Here is a 21,124-nt window from a genome sequence, read left to right on the forward strand (position 1 = left end):
TGATTGTATTTTATTTTTTATTTTAAATGTTATTTTTTAATATAGTTTTCTTGTTTTATTCTATTTTTTTTTATTTTTTTTTGTTTTGCGGGGTCTGGTGTAAGAGTTGGGAGGGGGCCAGTATGCACATTTTAAAGAAATGTTGTGCTAGATTACTAGAGACAAATTATGATGGTTTGAGTACAAGATACAATTCCTTGAAGGCAGTGGACACTTTTTTATTGTTTTCATTATTATCTCGCAACTTCGACGATCGATTGAGTTCACATTTCCACAGGTTTGTTATTTAATGCATATTATGTCGAGATCTAATTTATTCCTCCATGTTGAGATACACCAAGTGGAAGACTGGTCTTTGACAATTACCAAGTGTCCAGTGTCTTTAAGTCAAATTTTTAAAGTATAGCAATGTTGGTAACATCCTGGTATACATACTGAACACCCCTCTCCTTAAACCAATAATAAAGTGTCTCAGAAATATTAGCAAAACTTCAGCTACTGAAATGTTTACCGTCTAAGTAACATTAATGAAACTGTTAACCACATTTTTTATTTTGGGCCAAATGGATTTTGTTAGGATTTAAAAACATAAACAACAGTTTCAACTTTTGACTGTTGCTCATAGGCAGCGATTTGGTGCCTGTCATCTTCGATACCCTTCTCACCAAGTGACACTTTAAGACATACAAAAAGAAGCGAAAGTCTCGTGTTTGGATTGTATTTAAAAAAAAAATTAATATGAAATGAACTTTTATATAAAAAAGACATTGTTTTGTTTTCAATAACTGCAATACTTTTAAAATGCACAATAAATATTAAATACTTATCCATTAGCTCTAATGAGTGAAAATCTTCAAGATACGCTGTTCGTCTTTGCTATTTTCATCTTATTGTCACACCTCAAGGTGATTTTATAATTTATGACAATCTGTATAATAATATTTTAAACTGCTTTGTATATTTTTTTAATATATATTTACAGAGTGACTTTGTGTGTAGACTAGATAATTTTTTAGCTTTTATGGTGTAGTCTTAAAAATTAAAATGATTTGTTCAAAATCGTTACAAATTAAAATTGTCATAGAGCTGCAGCAGAAAATACTGCTAAGCAATTTCCTGCTAAGCAAACATGAGATGAATACCAGTCAAAGACAATACATGTGACATTGTGTTTTGACCGGTAACATTATCTTGTAAGCATGTTTGTGTGCTTAATTTTTGTAGCTCGTTTGTTTCTGCAATTTGGCACAGACCACAGTGTAGGATAAGAATAGCAATCAAAATTGAATCTGAATAAATTAAAGTTTTCAGTAGTATTTGAATTGTTGACTGAAATATCATTATATTATTTACAATGCGCTACACCCCTACCTGTGCAGCAAATGTTACGGTACAGCTACTTGTTTACTCTCTTTGAATCAAGATAATGTACAACATCGGAATGTTGATAAAACCGCACTGATTTCCTTAAAACTTTGCAGACATTTACTTGTGTGATCACAATTACATGTACAGGTGCATTGAAGATTCAGACACATGGAGAATCCCCCTCCAACAACTTGGCAAACTGTGCACATACATTTTTTGTTAGCGCCCTCTTTTTGAATCATCCTTTTTTAGCTCATGTTAATTTATCATAATGGAGGACAGAATCTTCAGGGGACAGAATTCCCCTATGACACTAGAACAGGTGGGAGATGTCCAGCATCACAAAACAATTGTTTTCTGGCGATAGCACGGGATTAGGACTTGGTTCAAGTCTCCTATGACACCGGCTTTGTAGAGTGTGACCCCAGTGGGGGAATTATCTATACAATACTACATTGTGAAGTGAAAGTGTTCAATGTTCTTATAATTTCACGAGTTTGTTAGTCCCGTCATCTCAAGGCTTACTCTCCACAGCTTCTTGGCCAACTTATCGTCCCTTGCGATTGGCGCCACTTTCTGCACTCGGCACCCTTTGAAGTACTTGCCCGAGTGCTTTTGCAGACCATCGGCCACTGCACAGTGGATGGTTGTTTGGGCGCCCTCTGTTGACGTTTTCAAGAACAGGAATGAAATGATTGGTGCGAGGCTGCGCAGCCACCATGCCCAGTTGCGCTTGATGTCTGTGTCAATGGAACCTTCGGAAGGATAGAATAAAATGGAAAATTAAGTCAAACAAAGGAGTACACAATCAGAAAAAAAGTGAAATGTCAAAATATGTTTGGAACAAGGGTAGTTTCATACAAGAAACAGAGCTGGTACAAGGAGCAACATGTTTAATAAGACATTATTTTTGGCGTATAATAAAAACTGAAATACGTCAGACATGTTTGTAAAAAAAAAAATACTTTTTGTGGGGCAATTAACTTAATTACGAATTGGTAGCAATTCTAACTGACAAACCTATGCCTCATTTACACCTCACCCTCACCCTAACTCTAACACAAAACCCTTATCCTATCAATTATGTGACAGTTATAAAAACATACCCCCTTTTTTTTGGTAATCAACTTTAGTTACTTCCTTTAACTTATACTTTTGTAAACCGAGCGCCCTCAACGTCGGGTTTTCGGGTGCTCACATAATTCCTATGAAGACAGCTCTATCACCGTACTACGATTGTCTTCATTCTTACAGGTAAATTTCCCCTTTTTGTATTATACATTTCTATTTCTTAAGTTGTTTAAGTTTGTTATCTAAGCTTGTTGCTCATTAGACATGAGTTTTAGGAGTGAATGTCTTCAGAATCTGCCATTTTATGCTCTTAGTTTGGTTACCGTTTTCTAAATGATTGCCGATGTAAATAGTATTCCAAGATGACGTGGCCCACAAAGTCAGGGTGAGATCCAAGATGGCGCGGCCAAAAAAGCAATGGCGGGATGCACAAACGTATTTAAGTCGTTTTGTGTTATGAAGTGTTTTGATTATTCATTTGCTCTCGTTCAGTCATGAATTTTACGTAACTTTGGGATTATTTATTGTCAAGTGTTTAAGTTATTCCATAATTCCTAACCCTAACTATAATAGTATACCTTAGTCCCAATTAGAACCTTAAATTTCGACCCACATTAATTTGGTAAAAATGTTGTTCTTAAATACCTCTACTGATAATTTCATTATTTGTAAAAGACTTTCAATTTTGCAACCAATTTTATAAAAATGTTGTATTTTACCCCCTTGCGTTTTCTTATTGTTTTGCGTAAATTAAAAAAAGATCCTGGACTTCTGGTCTCCCTTTTTTTTACTCACAAAAAAAAAAAATTTGTTGGACTTACACCTTTACGATTTTCAAATTTTGACCCCAAATTCTATAAAAGAAATGCTGGATTTTTAAGTTTTGACACGATTTTGGTTTGATAAAAATGCTAGACGATTTGCCCCTTGCCGATTTTTAACCCAAATAAACAAAACAAATATGAAAAAAACCCTCGCCATGTTTTTATACTATGACCAATATTAACAAAAAAATGCTAGACTTATGACCCGAATTTTATAAAAATGCCTTGCCGATCTTGGACACAAATTTGATACCCCTTGAAAACTGTTGAAGGTTTGACCCAAAAATAAATAAAACAAAAATGCTTACTTACTCCTTGTCTAGTCTTCAAATTATAACACAAATTTTATAGAAATGCTGGACTTACTTCTTTTAACCAAATTGTTATTAAAATGTTGCACTTAGGCCCAGGCCGACTTACCCCTGTGCAATTATTCAAATTTTTAAAAACATCTTCATAAAAATGCTGGACTTACTTACTTCTTGCCGTTTCTGCATATTTTGGCCCAAAATTGATTTAAACAAAGCTTGTCTTATTCCTCGTGTATTTTTCGAGGTTGGACCCAAAATAAAAATAAAAATGCAAGAGTGCCGATGTTTCAAATTTTGACCCAAACTTCATAAAAATTCTGGACTTACTCCTTGCCGATTTTTTTAATTTCTCCACAAATTTCGTAAAAAGGTCAATTGCTGTCAGCAGGAATAATAACTGAAACAATCGCCAAATAAACAAATACTCGAATAATGGGCTTTATTAAACAAATTAAATAAAAGGGTGATATTGTCAAATTATTTAGTTGATAGTACCCCAGCTCTATGAGAGTACTTACCAGGATGTAAAGCGAATGCTGAGACGTCCTTGCCTTCAACAATCTTAGACAACTCATGCGTAAACAACAAATTAGCAAGTTTGCTCCTGGCGTACGATTTGACCCTCCCGATGTTCCCATGAATTCCATCGTCGAAGTCGAGTCGACCTAGCTGGTAGGCATCAGAGGAGACGTTGATGACGCGGCTAGGGGCACTACTTTTCAGCTTCTCTAGGAGGAGGTTCGTGAGGAGGAAGTGGCCGAGGTGGTTCACGCCAAAGCTGAGTTCGTATCCCTCCGCGGTCCTAGCACTGCCGTCGTTTATCACGCCTAAAATATGATGGATAAAAACTATACTTAAAAATCGTTGCGAGAACAAGAGTAAAAACAACGAGTTTTCACAATTATTCACCTGTCTCAAAACTAATTGTTTACATCTTTTCTCAAACACATATCAGGACAGGCAACACACAGTTCAAAGTTTTCTACCATGATTATCTTGTTGTAAGTTATTTGGAAATCTGGATTTTTTTTTATTATTGTTATTGTTAATACCAAACTGTTCTGAAACACCCTTGTAGACATGCACTCGATACTCGCTAGTCATAAGGAGATGAAACTGCTTTTGTTGCTTCATGGTGAAGCCATCGCGTATTGAAATACTTAAAATCAAAGTTGAATTATTGATAAATTATTATTACAATACTAACACAATGTAGTTGGCATAACGATTTGGCGAACCCTGCTGGGGATAAAGTGGCCAGACTTCATCACAAATGAAAAGCTGGCTGAACTGATCGATATACCGTGTGTCTCAAAAAAAAAAACTATACACTTTTGAAATGGCTGCCGAATAAAAATAAAAAGTATATGATTTTGGAGAAAAGGTTTAGGTGTATGGATAGCTAAATGGTCTCAACTTTCACATGACACCAAAAAGTCCGAAATTAATTGATGAACACTGCTCACTTTTGTGAAGGGTTGAGAATTAGGCTGCGCAGGAATAAGCTTTCCCTTTGTGAGAGGTAAGTCCTTTGTAGCTTACAACATTCAATCCAAGATGACGGCTACTTCAGGTCAAGGGCTAACCTGAAGAATAAGTAACCAACATCTGTGACATTCCTGTTTTCAACAAGCCGTATTTGAATATTCAATTTATTTAATTCCCATCTGGCCATTAAGAGAAAAAAAATAAATGTTCAACTCATCTTACAATAACTGTAATGTGGGGTGAAGGTTTTTATTCAAAGTCACAGATGTGAAAAAACACAGTTTGTAACATGGAAGTTGCAACATGTACCATCACCCAATCCTGACTCCCTTGATCACACCACTGAGTATACCAGGGAAAGTTTCAATGCTACAAGAACAAAAAGCAGTTCCTGTTCACTCATGAATTAAACAAAAAAATGGTTTAATAAACCATCAAATTTACTCAGCAAACCCAAACTGATCGCATTTGATCATGAATTCATCAAGAAAGGCTAATTCCTGCGCAGCCTATTTTTATACCCGTCACAAAAGTGAGCAGTACTCACCCAGGCATGAATTATTTTCCTGACTTTTTGGTGTCATATGAAAGTTGAGACCATTAGCTATCCATACACATAAACATTTTGCCCCAGAATCGTATATTTTTTATTCGGCAGCCATTTCAAAAGTGTATAGTTTTTTTTTAGACACCCGGTACGGTGGAGTGACGAGGTATAGAGCGGAGTGCGAAATGGTGCGCCCATGTGATGAGACAGGGAGGCCTACCCAGCGCAGCTATAGATGATCTGCCTACTAGGTGCAGTTCGAGGCAGAGGCCGCCCTATGCTGCTCTGGATAGACAACGTCACAAGGTGGAGTGGAAGAAGCGTCAAAGAACTGAGAAGAGCAGCGACTACAAGAGAGCGCCCCATTACAATCTGAGGACGAGGCGGCCACGGGCGCAAGTCTATGCAGAATGATGATGATGATGATGATGATGATACACATTGCATTTCCACAATCTATACACCATCGGAAAGGGCATTGCACACTTAACAAACGCTACACAAAAATATTTACCTGCGTTGTTGATGAGAATATCCAGCCTCTCCTCTGCATTACAGAACTCCTGAGCAAACTCTTTCACCGATTCTTGACTCGACAAGTCCAGACGCATAAAGTGCACCCCGCTGTTTCCTGTCTTCTCCCGGATGTCTCTCTCTGCTGCCAGCCCTCTGGATTCGGAACGGCAAGCAAGGATAACCCTCGCACCACGTTGAGCTAGTGCTAAGGCTGTTTCTTTTCCGATACCGGTGTTTGCACCTGTAAGAAACACAGACACAAAATAGTTACATAATTGATATGATATCATAAATGTAAATCAAAAATCTGGCATAAAAGTTCGATTATTGCCATACGTTTTCTTAAAGACAGAGAACAGGAGCAGTGTAGTTGTTGGGGACATTTGTTTTTCCACTGCGAAAGGTTACATCAGTATACAAATAAATGTTTTTGCATGAGATGCTTTTGTAAATTGTTAGTCGAGGAAAATAATTATGTGATCCCCCAAAATCAAGTTACAAATAGACAAACAGACCGCTAAACACCCCAAATACGGCGTTAAAGTGTACAACATTTTGCTAAAAATAACAAACGGAAAACGTTTCTTGGCACTTGAGAGTTGTGGCGTTTTCTATAGCTCCGTGTCATTGTGTTGACGATGCCCAAGTCATGATTACGTGTATTTTAATCTCAAATATTTGTCAAAGCTTTCGGAATAACCACACACAAGGCTATATTAACTCTTTCAATCGCGAACAACGAAATTCTGGCGCTTCTGTTGACAAAAAGCAGCGTTCATCATTGACCAATTTCCCCACCGCAATATGGCAAACTTTCATCGTCACTTTCAGTCAGAAGTAGCTAGCCAGTGAGAATAAACTTTCTGACACACAAGTCTTCATTTTTCTCCAAGGCTAACTCTGTGAGATTGATTTCTTACTAGAAATATGCGCCGAGGTGTAGCTTTCCCTTTTGCCTGGGGCCCTCACGCACTTTCCTCGAGTTCAGGAAAGTACACGTTTATCCCCAAAGGTACGCTAAATAAACGATCCGGCCCAACAAGAATCCAGAACAGAACAATATTATTTCAGTGGGCTGAAACTTGTAAGAAAAGAACAACATGTTTTTAACCACAGACATGGCTGCATAATAGAGGGGGAAAATAATATGACCCCCTCCAGTTATGAACATTAGAGGCAGAATGGAACAATTTATGGAAGAACTGCTTTCTAAATTGGGGGATTTAAGTGTTTCGGATTAAAAACACGAAATTCGATCGGTATTTTTATTGAGGATAAATTGTGTTTGTCACAGTTTGTTACAGAATCGCTCGTTGTAATGCTACTGTTGGGACGACAATTCAGCGGAGACGCGGCGAGTTCTCACAGGGCGGAATGTTCCTAATTGCCGGGGTTGGACGCTCCGCGAGTTCGCTCACTTTCTTTAAGCATGGAATAGGAAGTAGCATGTATGCAAGCCCGTTACCTCACGAAGGCACAATTTCTTCCTCCATGACGGAGGCAACGAAGGCGATTGCCTCCATGACCCATTGTCACTGCCTTGACGCCCTTGAAATAAATTTACTATTTAAAGGGTGCTCTTTACAAAGGAGAAAATGCACTGGTGCTCTTGCCCTTTCAAAAACAAAGCATACAGGCCTGCATAATCATTCTTGCTCTAGTCAAAAGAAGAAGTAATTTGTTGAGTAGGCCTAAGTTATATAAATAATAAAAAAAAAAACAATCAATTAACTGGTCATTTTCGTTAACAATTCGAATATTGTTCAAAGCTTTTGATTAATCAAAAGGTTGTCACTCTTTCACACGTGAAGTAACATTCATAATTGACAAATTGCCCACCACAAGATGACCAGCTTTCATCATACCAGTCAGAAGTACTTCAACAGTTGAGTGGACAATTTTGTTTGCGCTGCAAGACAACATCAGCAGATTAACATTACACCAAAATAACAGAATCTTACTTAAAGGCAGTGGACACTGTTGGTAATTGACAAAGACTAGCCTTCACAGATGGTGTATCTCAACATATGCATAAAATAACAAACCTGTGAAAATTTGAGCTCAATCGGTCATCGAACTTGCGAGATAATAATGAAAGAAAAAACACCCTTGTCACACGAAGTTGTGTGCGTTTAGATGGTTGATTTCGAGACCTCAATTTCTAAATCTGTGGTCTCGAATCAAATTCATGGAAAATTACGTATTTCTCGAACACTATGGCACTTCAAAGGGAGCCGTTTTTCACAATGTTTTATACTACCAACCTCTCCCCATTACTCGTTAACCACGTAAGGTTTTATGCTAAGAATTATTTTGAGTAATTACCAATAGTGACGGTTAAAACGAATGAGTGTGATTGTGAGTGCTTGTACTTCGATTTCATCTTTCTGACAGAATCCGGACACATCCTCAATCATGGCACAACATTGTGTCCTAGTTTGTACCGTTGTGAAGAAGAAAAAAAGAGGAAAAAAAACGCCATTCAAGCAGCTTAGGATCACGTTTCACGTTCTGTTATTCTAATAAATCCAGTAATCCTTACTTTTGGAGACTTGCCTCTGGAGGATTAACGGGTCCAGGGTAGTCCCAGAGAGTGGGTTTAGCCAACAGCAAGAAGGAAAACCTTTCCGACTACAGTGTCACAACGGGAAGTATAAATCCCATGGGCTAAAAGGTGCAGGCGCCAGGCGTGAAAGAGTGAATGAAGTTGGCGTTCTAAGAAAAATTACCGCAGGATGGAAAAAGCGACAAGGAAACGGCCACAAACCACATAACAGGCAGGATGTTCTTAGACATTGATATTCGAATTTGGTTGGGGGTTGGATTTTGGGCACTACCAAACCTCAATATTTTTGACAACTCTCTCTCGTCTCACCCTGTGTTGCCACACTTGTGATTTCACACCGTACTCAATAATAGTCTATTGCCAGTCCTGTTGAAATGTTCACATGAATCTCGTCCACACAAGGAGACAGACTGGTTTTGTCGTGGTCCTTGATCTATGTGTCACTTGAGGGAAGGAAACGAGCAGAGTGAGAACAACGACATGATGGCAGACTACTGGCTAATATAAAGATTATCAGTTCTGCACACTGCTGCAGCAAGATTTGTTGCAGCTGCAGTAAAATTTGTTACAGCAGCCAAACTGGACGCACTGGAGAACATTTAAACGCCAATATGACAGTTCTTCGCGCGCTTTTTCGACTGAAGTTCGGAAAACACGTGCTCGTTTGAACGCCGGTTTAATATTCAGTATTTTAACAAATTTTTTATTGAAAGATTAATCGTATCGAATGTGGTGTGAAATTGTATTGATGATAAGTAAAAAACACTTAGAGTAGGTTATGAGAAAGACTGTGGGTTAATCTAGGCCTATTCCTGTTTGTTTGGCACAACTGAAAGAGTGTATTTGGAGATCTGGAATAATTACCCGGTAAAAAGGTTGGATTTTGAAACCTTTTCCGGTTAAACAAAATACATGCATATACATTCACCAGATTGGACTCTGGTCTATTTGATTGTTCCCGACCTAATGGCTACCGATTAAGAGCTGAACGGCCTATCAATCCAAAGGCATTTCTGAAAGTTTGATTATTTCTTTATTCTATACAATTTAGTGTTGTTTTTATACTGTTTTGTTTTTAATTGTTGTAACGGACACATCCATCACAAGCCTCTGCTTTTTAGGATGATGCCTCCCGTGCAAAATGTAGAAATTAATTTTCTATTGAATTGAATTGAACGACCTCGAAGCTAAGTTCATTTTTTCTCTTCTTTGTTTTCATGATCAGCGAGCTCACACGATTAGAAAAAAAGTTTTACCTGGGGGCAAATATTCTGACGAAGTCGGCCTCCCTGAATAATGATATCACAAGATATACTATGCTCGCAACGGGACATCGATTTAACCAGTTGTGGAAGCTTCAGCAAAAACTTCCAAACATCACGTTTTGGGGAAGTCCTACCATAGCTGAGTCGGCCGAGGCCAAGGGCGAGTTGACGGCATCAAAACATTACCATCGATCGAGACGCTCGGTCTTTTTTTCCCCGCACAGGGGTGTCTCGGTCAACAGCAAAACAAAAAATCAACATCTACACGTACTTGTTTTCATAATAGTTCTCAAGATATTGCTTTTTATTTTAGAATTTCCATTGTTGCACCAGTAAATGTTGAGATAACTTTCACACGCAGGCAATATTATTAAAGGCACTTGACACATTTGGTCAAAGGCCAGTATTCACTTGGTGTTCGTAACATCTGCATAAAACAACAAATGCGTGAAAATTTTGACTCAATTGGTCATCGAAGTTGCAAGAGAATGGTGAAAGAAAAAACACTACTGTTCAGACGCACAATAAAAGGCTTGATGCCTGAAGTATTTTAATATTTGAGTGAGAAACTACCTCTTGCTCGTGTGTTCAGTGCCTTTAAAACAAGACACAACATTGGCCTTTTGTTTGGCGTGTTACTGTGCCATCTTATTGTTTTACTTTCCTACAAGTTTATCTTTTATCATCACTAGTGTCAAAAACATGCGATAACCGATATTAGGAATGCTTAAAGTGTAACGATGCCATGCTTTTTGCGAAAAGTAAATGTACTTTTTAATATGGTTTTTGATAAATGTGGCCATAGAAATTTCCTCACGAACGCAAATTAACCTTCGCTTCTTTGCTGCCCACGTATGCTACGACGGTAGCGTTTATCCCGACTTGCAAGGCTATGGTATAATTAAAACTCAACGGTTGACACAAAAGGGATAAAACAAGTGGTGTGGTCCGGCCGGTAAATGCATTATTGTCATACATCATACTCCTTAAAAATTCCCCGTGCGGCCCCCCCAAAAAAAAAAAAAAAATAAAAAAAAAAATATAAACAAAAATTGAACAATCTGTCCTTCCATCCAGTCTGATACATTTCTCTGCTGACAAATTGCTTTATAATATTTTATTATTTGATGTGTTGTATTTCAAAAAGAGGCTCCTGCATAATGCGCTATATAAATTATCTCGGAAATATTTATTACTAAACTTAGATATTATTTCACCCGTTTCTGTTATCCATTTCCCACTTTGTAGCCCTACCCCCTTCGCTCATTTCCAGATGGACCCGCCCCTAAATCATAAGTAGTCTGTAAACCCAGTCACCGTTTTTAAGAACAGTGCAACCTTTGTGGTCAGACCCTTTTTTTAATCAAATCCATAAACAGTATTATTACAACGCAACCAAGCTGTAAGAAAACAATGCCTGCATCAGTCCTTGCCAAATGAGTTGTGTAAAATACGGTTTGTAATAACGATCTGTTCATTTCCGGTTGACTTGAAGCTTTGAAGCCGTAGCTGTGGTCACCGTTGTTGGTTGCCACCAGGCGAGGCGGTGATTGTAGACCGGGAAAAACTCAACATTTCCGGGTAGTGTTTACTCCTCGTTTAGGTTGCTTTTTTTTGCGGCCGGTGAAAAAAAAAAAACAGATTTTAAAAACAATCAAAATGTCACAGCTCTTCGCCTCGGCTGGAGCACAGCTCCTCGCCTCGGTTGGAGTGAATTGAAACTAGAACAATTTATCATCGTTATGAAACAAAGTTGTCGTCAGTGTGGTTTTAAATTGTTTGCTTACTTTATTGGGCTAATATTTCTTTGACATGTTATTTTGTTTTGAGCGATAGAATAATTTGTCGAGGGGTCATTCCGGTACATTACAAGCACAACAAGTCGTCGATTGTTTATAAATGTTGCGATGAAGCGAAGCCGCAGCGAAACATTTGTTGAGCAACAACACCGTTTGAAGTACAAGAGTATTGCCGACACAACTTGTGGACTGAGTTCTAACTTAGTGTGGGGATTGGACACCAAGTCGCATCAATCGGGAAGAAGGAATAATTTCTGCCACTCAGTACAAGACGGAAGAACGCAGGAATATCTTTGCAAACAGAGGGACAATGGGAGACTTTCTGGGACGATAGAGGGCAGCAGACTTACTGGGTAAATCCATTGTTCTCAGAATTATGCGCATGTTCAGAACTACGTAAACAATGGAAATTTACCCGGTATGTCTGCTGCCGCCTAGCGTGTGAAAGTCTCCTATTGTGAAACACCGTCTACGCACGTATACCATCCTGGATAAGAAGAGGCTGGATAAAGAAGATGAAGAGATGGTGCCAAGTCTGTTCCTAAAACAATTCAATTGAGCTTTTTTTCTGGCCTGAAGCTTCTAGCCAGCTTAGGGGATGAGAAAAAGTATGCTGTACAGATTGACAAGAACATTTATTGGTGGAGACTTCAAACAAACAACGGTAGAGACCAGAAGTAAAACCAAGTTCAACCATAGAGGTAGCTACTTGGTTAAACCCTTGCTCTTTGGTAAACCATAGGACAACACAAACTATTATTAGACTCCAAACTTCCCACCATAACTGTCAGTCTTCCACCCGCCATAGTTTATCCCCAATCCCCAAAACCACACTAAATCAAGTAGTTAACGAGTTAACGAGCAGTAAATTAAACTCCAACAATGGCCCCAATTAGCACACAAAATGTTATTCCGCGGTTTGTAAATGGTCAATATCACGGCTGGTGAGTCATCTGGTGCTTAGGCGCGTTTCTCGGTTGCGAGCCGCCGTGCCCATCCGGAGCACCTACCTCTGCATTTCCGGAAAACTGATGGTCGATTGTCGTCTCGCCCCGGAATCGAATGTTTAATGAGTTCTTAATTCGGTCAATCTGCCTCGGCTCTTCATTCAGATATACTATTGTTTTCAAAATGCTGTCACTGATGTTTGATTGAACCGGGTTTGAATTACATTGTTTCTTAAATGCACTGTAAACATTTTTTAGAATGTCAAGACCAGTATTCTCACTTGGTGTTTCCCAACATAAATGCATAAAAATAAACAAATCTGTGGAAATTTTGACTCAATTGGTCTTTGAAGATGCAAGAGAACATTATTGAAATAAAAACACCCTTGTTGCACAAATAATGTGTGTGCTTTCTTTCATCAGATGCATGAGAAAGGCGTCAGCACCTGCCCTCTGAAGTCTTATGACATTTGAGTAAGAAATAACCTCTTTCTCAAAAACTACATCACTTCATCAGAAGAGGGAGCCGTTTCTTACAATGATTTATACTACCATCAACAGCTCTCCATTACTCGTTACCAAGTAAGTTTTTATGCTGAAAATTTTTGTTGAGTATTTAGCAAGTGTCCAGTAAAAAATAAATACAGCTAACGCCAATTGAAATTTCATGATTTGATATGAACATCGAATATAATAATTAATATCATAAAATGTCATCGTCGTCATCATCAACAGTCTGTTTAGCTTATTATGTAAAATTGTTTCGGAATTTTTACAAGTTGGAACTGACAATTTTTTAAACCTTTTTTGTTGCATCAAGAAATAACCGAAAACAAATAATGACCAGCCGTCGATTTCGACAAACTATTCCTAACTTAAGATCAATCTTAGGACTTAGGACGAGTCCCAGCCTTGCACTGTAGCATGCAGACCTTAAGATTAATCCTAAGTTAGGACGAGTTACTCGTCCTAACTCGAGATAGGATTAATCCTAGCGTTTCGTGAAATCGGCTGCAGTCCACTGATTTCTTGCCTGTTTTGTTGTTATTGTTTAATTATGCAACGTTATAAATCCGAATAAACATCTTACCAGTGATGATAACAGTCTTTCCGTCCAGTCGAGTTGTACACGTACATCGATCAGCAACTTTGACAAGATAATAATAAAGACTAACACACATCAACAGAGTGACGGACACACAGACTCCAAGAAAAATCCGATGATACTGGGGCCCGTCCCACAGTTCCCATTGCCCCAGTGTCACACTCGTCAAGTCAGCCATTATTCTGGCCACTATTTTATTTTATTTTAAGAAAAGCTGTTCAAATCGTCCGGGTAAGCGCGTTTGTAAATCCCTTCGCCACTTTTGATGTAGACCACAGCACGAATCCCCTTTACCGATTAAACACGAAGATGACTTAACGACTTGAGTCAACTTGTTAGAATCCTTGAAGTCTCACTGAAGATTTCCAACCCACACACAAACTGCGTCGCGAGCATAGCTCTATGGTCGCGAGTCACGGTACCGTTTTTTTTTTATCAATGAATGTGACGACACGGCGGGTGACATGATGACGTCAGATTCCGAGAGACTCTCTCATTGGTAGCTAGTACCAGAATGAGATGACGTAAGGTTTTGGCAACAGCCCACGTCCGGTCGTAACGCTATTATACCCCGATTACATTGCTCGTTGTCGTATTGCGTGTACACTTTCTCTGTGATCGTGTGTGTGTGCTCATGCACACGTAATGCACTGGGTTGGCCTATGTACATGTACAGGTGTAATGTTGATACAATCAATGTAAGCCTCGATAGTGTACAAAGTTACCATGTGCAAAGTTGCTCCCAAAACATGCCCCACACGTACACGCTCAATAACCACTTATAACCGCTACATACATTTACATTTTTCCAAATACATTTCCCACAAAAGTAAAAGTTTCTTGTTGATGCATTGTATGGTCTCAATCATTGCCAATGTATACTCTATCAAGTATCAAATGGTTAAATTTTCAAACTGAGCGAACGTAAACCTTGAACAACTTGATCATCCTGTTTTAATTTGGGAATGATGTAAGAAATGTATGGAGGTTTCTAGAAAGAACTTAGTAGTGGTGGGCGTGTTTATTTATAGAGTGGTAGTGACTGTTCGGGATTTCCCGAAACAAGTGTGTTATTTTGGGAGATCACATTCGCAGCAGTAGATGAGCAATAATGTATCACGCAGGACGCAATGACGTCACGAGAGCCACCAGAAGAAGAACAATATTGCACTAGATCTTTAAAATATTGTCTGATTTATAAAAATGATTCTTGCCTGTGGATTAACTATGCATTTTCATTGTATTGCACTGCACTGTATACAAAACAACTTGTTATTAATGGCAAATTTTCGAACCCAATGGCCTGTCGGATTGGCTCTGCAGTAGTTTGCCGTCAGTGAATTTGAAAACATTACTTTTAGGTATGGCCATTTTTCGAACCCAACGGCATGTCGGGTTGGCTCTGCAGTAGTTTGCCGTCAGTGAATTTGAAAACATTACTTTTAGGTATGGCCATTTTTCGAACCCAACGGCATGTCGGGTTGGCTCTGCAGTAGTTTGCCGTCAGTGAATTTGAAAACATTACTTTTAGGTATGGCCATTTTTCGAACCCATCGGCCTGTCGGGTTGGCTCTGCAGTAGTTTGCCGTCAGTGAATTTGAAAACCTTTTAGGTATACGGCATTTAGAATGCAATTAGATGCTGCTAACGCTGGACCATAATTATAAGCCCTACCTCCGGTTTCAAAACTTCCTCAGCAGAAAGACCGTGACATTTTGTGCTTCAGTCTCGCTTTCCAAACTGTCGTTGAAGATCGGACATCCTCACTTCCGGAATTGTATATCACAACCTGAATAATAGACCCACATGCTAAGTACTTAATCCCAGATTACTTATAATATCACAAGTGAAAAGACTTGACAAGTCTCAAGAAGGGTCCTTAAGAAAACATCCAACTGTGGCTTTTAAACTAACTTTATGTAATCGCCTTTGTACCATGGGATAAGCTCTCACAGGGAGACTTCAAAATCAAAAGTGCCGCTTGCCACAAGAGCGGGTTCTTAAGCCTCGGGGATTTGTTACTTTTGGTAGAAGTCAAATCTGTGGATTTGTTCTGAGCTGGTTTTTATTTTGACTCATAAAAGAGAAAATGGCTCAACCATGGAGGAAGAATGGCTCAACTGAGATAAGACGCAATCCCGCTATGCAGTGGTCTCTGACAGTATTCCAAGGAGATGTTTATAAAGGTTTAAGAAACTGTTTATTTAATAGGTGAAACGGTGAATATATCCAAGGACTGATATAAACTGATTTTGTTTTGTGTCGAAAAAAACAACAACCCCGAATTAGTAGACCTAACTGCCAAAGACAAGTATCCGCACTTCATGTGACCAAACAAACATGAAATATCGAGCCTGTAAATGATTGAGCTTTAGTCTGTCCCCAGAAACACAAGAAACCATTTTAAAATAATTATTTGGATTTCACTTTTTTTAATTGGGTGAAATTAAAACTAACTGTTTTACTCCTTTCCTCCAAAACTAGACACTTACATAATTTCTGCCAAAAATATTTAAAGAGAAGTTTTCCACCAATATAGCCTAAAGTTATGGGTAAATCTGTGGATTTGAAATTGTGCATGATTGAAGTGTGTTATCATTGAGGTTTTATGGAAAGGTTTGCGGAACACCATGTAATGACTTTATTTAAATGATCGTCTTCTAAAGCTGGACTCTGATGCTGCATGCTGCTTCATAAGTACTGTGGATGTAGTGAGGTTCGTTTTGAGTTTTTAGGTAGCACCATGGAAGTGTATATCTCTTTTGAGTATAGGTGGTTTAATGAGTGAGGTGAGAAGAACCATTGGTTGACAAATCAATGTACAAGTACAGCGCTTCCGCAATTTTTGTTCGGCTGTTTTTAGAGGCACTTCACGGGCGCAAGTAAATCAGAAGTTCTGTAAAAATCAATTGGTCTAAAAAGGGTATCAAACGAATGTTAAATGTATATTCTTGTTATTTAAGGTCCCAAAAATCTGTGAAAGCTATATTTTAGGCCTGACCTACTCTGCTCAATTAGAATTACTCGGAAAATTTCATGGCACATGTCAACAACGTAACGTACACATTCAAGGGTAGCTTATGTAACAGCATTGGAATTTTCTCTACACATTCATTGTTTCAAACGTCGATTTTGATTGGCCAATTTTCTACTAATCGTGCGCCCGCCATGACACTTCTTGACCAACCATCTTACTTAGAGCCTGATAGCCAAGCGTCTTTTACAGCGTGGACGTATCCAACGGCCGTCGTCGTCCAACCACAATCGCACTGTTACAACGTCCTGATAAAAAGGCAAACACATTTTAGAACAAAATAAAATTGAAGTTGTCAGAGAACTCGGCAAAGCAGTAACTCCAAAAGTGCTTCTTTTGTCAAGACCTTCCAGTAGACATTCTTGCAGAATGATGTGAATTATGAATACATGTCTATGTCTCGTTGGTAATGACACTGCTCTAGAATTGCAAAGGTCGTGGGTTCGACTCCCATCCGAGTAATATGCCTATGATTTGTGTTCACAGAATTCGGGTACGTACTGAGTATACAGTGCTAAAACATCGGTGGATATGGGTAAAAATACATACATATACGAAAATGTTTTGCCTCAAACCACTAAATATTATTATTGTCACAGTTTCACAGACCCGACTGTCCAGCTTTTGAATGACACATCTTGTCCAAGGCCACACGAAAGCAGTTGTCTTTCTTCATCTAAATTCGTATGTGGAACGGACAGCCTAAACATTGTCTTAAGTTTGATAAATTAATTTGTTTTTAAACAATCGAAACATTTTACATTTAACATTAATTTAACGTTAAGGTCGGGTACTGGTGTTGACCAACTCGACCCAAAGATCGGAAAGTATCAGTAAAAGTGCCGAAGATCCTCCGGTTTTCGTGGTAATTTGGAGCAAAAAAGCGACCACACATGGAACAAACACAACAGTGTTAAGACTCAACCACCACTACCACGGCGGCATGACTGCCAAAAAGCCATAATTTTGGTCAGTCGGCCCCGGCGGGCCCAGGCCCGGCGCCTCTGGTAAAAATTGTTTCAGCCTTGGCGCTCGCACGTACATTGCCGCTAGCCTGATGGCGGTGCGTCTTAAAGTATACAGCATATCGCAGAAGGCGTTGACAGACTTATGAGGCGATATTTTGTAACCGGGAGAACCATGTTTGTTTTGCTTAAGAAACTATAATCTAGCGGTGTATATTGGCAAATCATATACTCAGGGGAGAGGGTATGAATTGCTATACCAGCGCTGTCAACTGTTCACTGAGCCAGAAGTTTTACAAAATGGCGAGCGAACTGCCGGTATACGCACATACAATTGAGATATACGCCACTAGAGTGATAACCAAGGGTCAACAAAATTCCCTCATGAATGTTGAATCAAACATGAGCACACATGAACTTTATCCACATATAAATACATTATGGTGACACTTTTTCACGCTCCTTTTTGTACTTATCTGTGATAACGGTTTTGAAGAAAGGAATTCAGAAAAGGAATATTTGCTTCTCTCCTAATACATAAATGATGCTATTTCAGAACGGTATTTCAAATCGATCTTTACTCGTGTCAACCAGATGAACATTTTAGTTGTTGATTTTACTGTAATAATCCCCTCGTGGTGAACAAGTCAAGCAAACTGACTGGTGAGAGAGCTTTATTCTACTGCTGCCTCTCGCCATGGAACGGTCTCCCTGTCCAAATCAAAAACGCTCAGACTCATCTGTCCTTCAAAAAGGGTCTCAAGACTCGCCTGTTCCTTCGTGTTCCTATTGTGTTTTCACAGTAAAAACCGGAACTCGGCTTCAGTGGGTTAAAAGTCACAGTTACTTATTGACTGTGAAAAAAACAATGGGTGTTTGGTTGTCTCTTTTGTATGCTCATCAAGTGAACACACATGTTTGGTGATTTTTTTTTCGAGGGAAATTTCCGCTGGGACTTTACACAAAAAAATTTCCCACCCGTGACAATTCATGGTGATATCATTTTACACGTCCGTCAAGTTCTGAATTAAATTTCTCAAGGGGAATCGTTCGAGATTGTGCTTCGGTATGAAAACGCCGGCAGACACAAAGCAGTTTCAGAACGGGATTTATTGTCTCCGAGTACTTTGCCGCCCTTGACCCTACGGGGCCTACCGTTCACCAGCGACATTTAACGGCAACAGGTGTCGGCGTTACGCGCTAAACGTTCCCCCTCAGGACTGCGGGTATAACTGAAATACAAAGTGGTGATAAATCATACATCGTTTAAAATTTACCAAGGTGGCTCAGCCCATGGAATGTCTGAACACTCTGAAAATACATACATGATAGTTAAGTATGTAAGCTGATTACAGTTGGGTGGAAGTGTGGTGGTTGGTTAAAACAATAGCTCACCCGGTCGTATGTGATAAGAAGAGCATGCACTTCATGCTTACATTTCTCATTTAAAGATTTACTCCAGAGGCACTGGAAGATCTAATAGCTAAAATAGTTTTTGCTGAAATCAAATCAAATTGTTTTACATATACCTATGTTTCTGGAAAATCCTTAGCGGCGGTTGCGTAAATAGAAACAAACAATTTCATTTTGACCGGCGTTTTAGCAGCTCCAGATAGCGAGTTTTTGGAAAAAGTGTGTCACGTGATTAAATTAAAAATAAACAAAACAAAAAAACCTTCTGGCATCTGCGGTACAGAAAAGTTGACGAATAATATGCACACATTTTGCCGGGAAAAAAGTAAACGCGCACTCATCATCGTATTGTGCCATGGGAGGGTTTATAATTCGTTGAGGGCTCCTGACGTTTGAACTGCGGTTTAAGAGAATGATTTTCATTCTAGTGTTAAAGCCGGTTTATAGTCGGTCGCGCGATGGAAATCTTGACGCGCATTCATAAAAAGACACAGTTTTTAGGCCTCAGTCTTAGGATCGCGCGCAAGATTTTCACCGCACGACCATCGCGCGACCGACTATAAACCGGCCTTTATTGTCAATTGATTTTATGTACTACATAATTTAAGTCAAAAAGAACATCATTTAAAGGCACTGGGCACCTTTTGGTGATTGTTAGTAAACAACTGTTTATAACCAGTTTTCTCACTTTGTGTAAAATCTGTGAACATTTTTGATTCAATTGATCATCGAAATTAGTGCAAGAGAATAATGACATTTATGAAGGCCCCCCCCCAAAAAAAAAAGTCTTCATGCCTAAAGTCTTTTAATATTTGAGTGGGAATTGACTTCTTTCTCAAAAGCTACATTACTTTATAGAGGGAGCCGTTTCTCACAATGTTTTATATCAACAGCTATCCCTTTCTCGTTACCAAGTAAGTTTTTATTCTAACAATTATTTTTAGTAATTACCAATAGTGTCCAGTGCCTTTAATCACTGTCTGCTCCCCATGTGTTTATCAGAAAAAATAAATACGTGATGTTCTGCGATTCCAATAAATTATCTTAGACTATAATAAAAGACAAAGCCTTTCTGGTCCAAGTTGAAGGTCCCGGGGGAAAACAAACTTTCTCATGTACAATTAGCACCAGGCGGCACGGTCAAGGTAGGATGATGGGGCCTGACGATCGAAAATGCCCGGGGCCAACAACGTCTGCAGTCCCCACAAAGTGATGGCTCTCGGAGTCTTGGAATCACTGCGGGTTACCATGGATGGCTGGGGGCTAGAAAGTGTTATTGGAAACTCACTGGTAATTCCTGAAAATGATTACTCTTGTTTGCTTGGGAAAGTACAGTGGGTGTAAAAGGCCGGTCGGTGTATAAGGCCATGCAGGCCCTTAATTAGGCCCCGCTGCCGCGACCCGTTTTTGTTGGACCTGGGCTGGACATTATTTTGTAAAGAAGGTCCTATAAACTAAGTTGAGGTGTAATTCCTTCCTTTGTTGTTGTTGTTGTTGTTGTTGTTGTTGCTGCATACTGCTGTTTTTGCTTCTGTTGTTGTTTTGTTGTTGTTGTTTTTGTTGTTGTTGTTGTTGTAGTTGCCAGGAGCCTCGCGCGAGGGCAGTCTTCAGCTAGTCGCAGCCGGAGCGGGCGCGGCCGGAGCGGGCGCGGCCGGAGGGGGGCATATGAGTGTATTTTGAACAAGAAAATGAAATTCCTCTCTCTTATAAATGCATTTTTTTAATTGGTATTTTATTAACTAATCATACGTGAATCAATCAAACAAACACGGTAACTGACTGACTTAAATGTCTTGACGAAATCACCAAAGAATTCATACAATGGAACAAATAATACAATAAATATTTATATTGAAAAATATATGAAATGTATTATACAAGTCTAAATTCTATGAAATATTTATC

General features: G+C 39.0%; 1 protein-coding gene across 1 annotated transcript; it reads right to left on the reverse strand.

The window, feature by feature from the left end:
* Window positions 1–317: 317 nt before the first annotated feature.
* LOC117290939 (retinol dehydrogenase 11-like) lies at window positions 318–14,192 on the reverse strand. Its single transcript, XM_033772513.1, has 4 exons — window positions 13,793–14,192; window positions 6,124–6,366; window positions 4,093–4,401; window positions 318–2,123 (listed from the first exon to the last, which is right to left on the reverse strand). The coding sequence occupies exons 1-4, from the start codon at window positions 13,983–13,985 to the stop codon at window positions 1,858–1,860; spliced, it is 1,011 nt and encodes a 336-aa protein (XP_033628404.1). The 5' UTR covers window positions 13,986–14,192; the 3' UTR covers window positions 318–1,857.
* Between the last annotated feature and the right edge of the window lie 6,932 nt (window positions 14,193–21,124).

Source organism: Asterias rubens, chromosome 5, assembly GCF_902459465.1.
Source record: "Asterias rubens chromosome 5, eAstRub1.3, whole genome shotgun sequence".
In the NCBI taxonomy this organism is placed as follows: Eukaryota; Metazoa; Echinodermata; class Asteroidea; order Forcipulatida; family Asteriidae; genus Asterias; species Asterias rubens.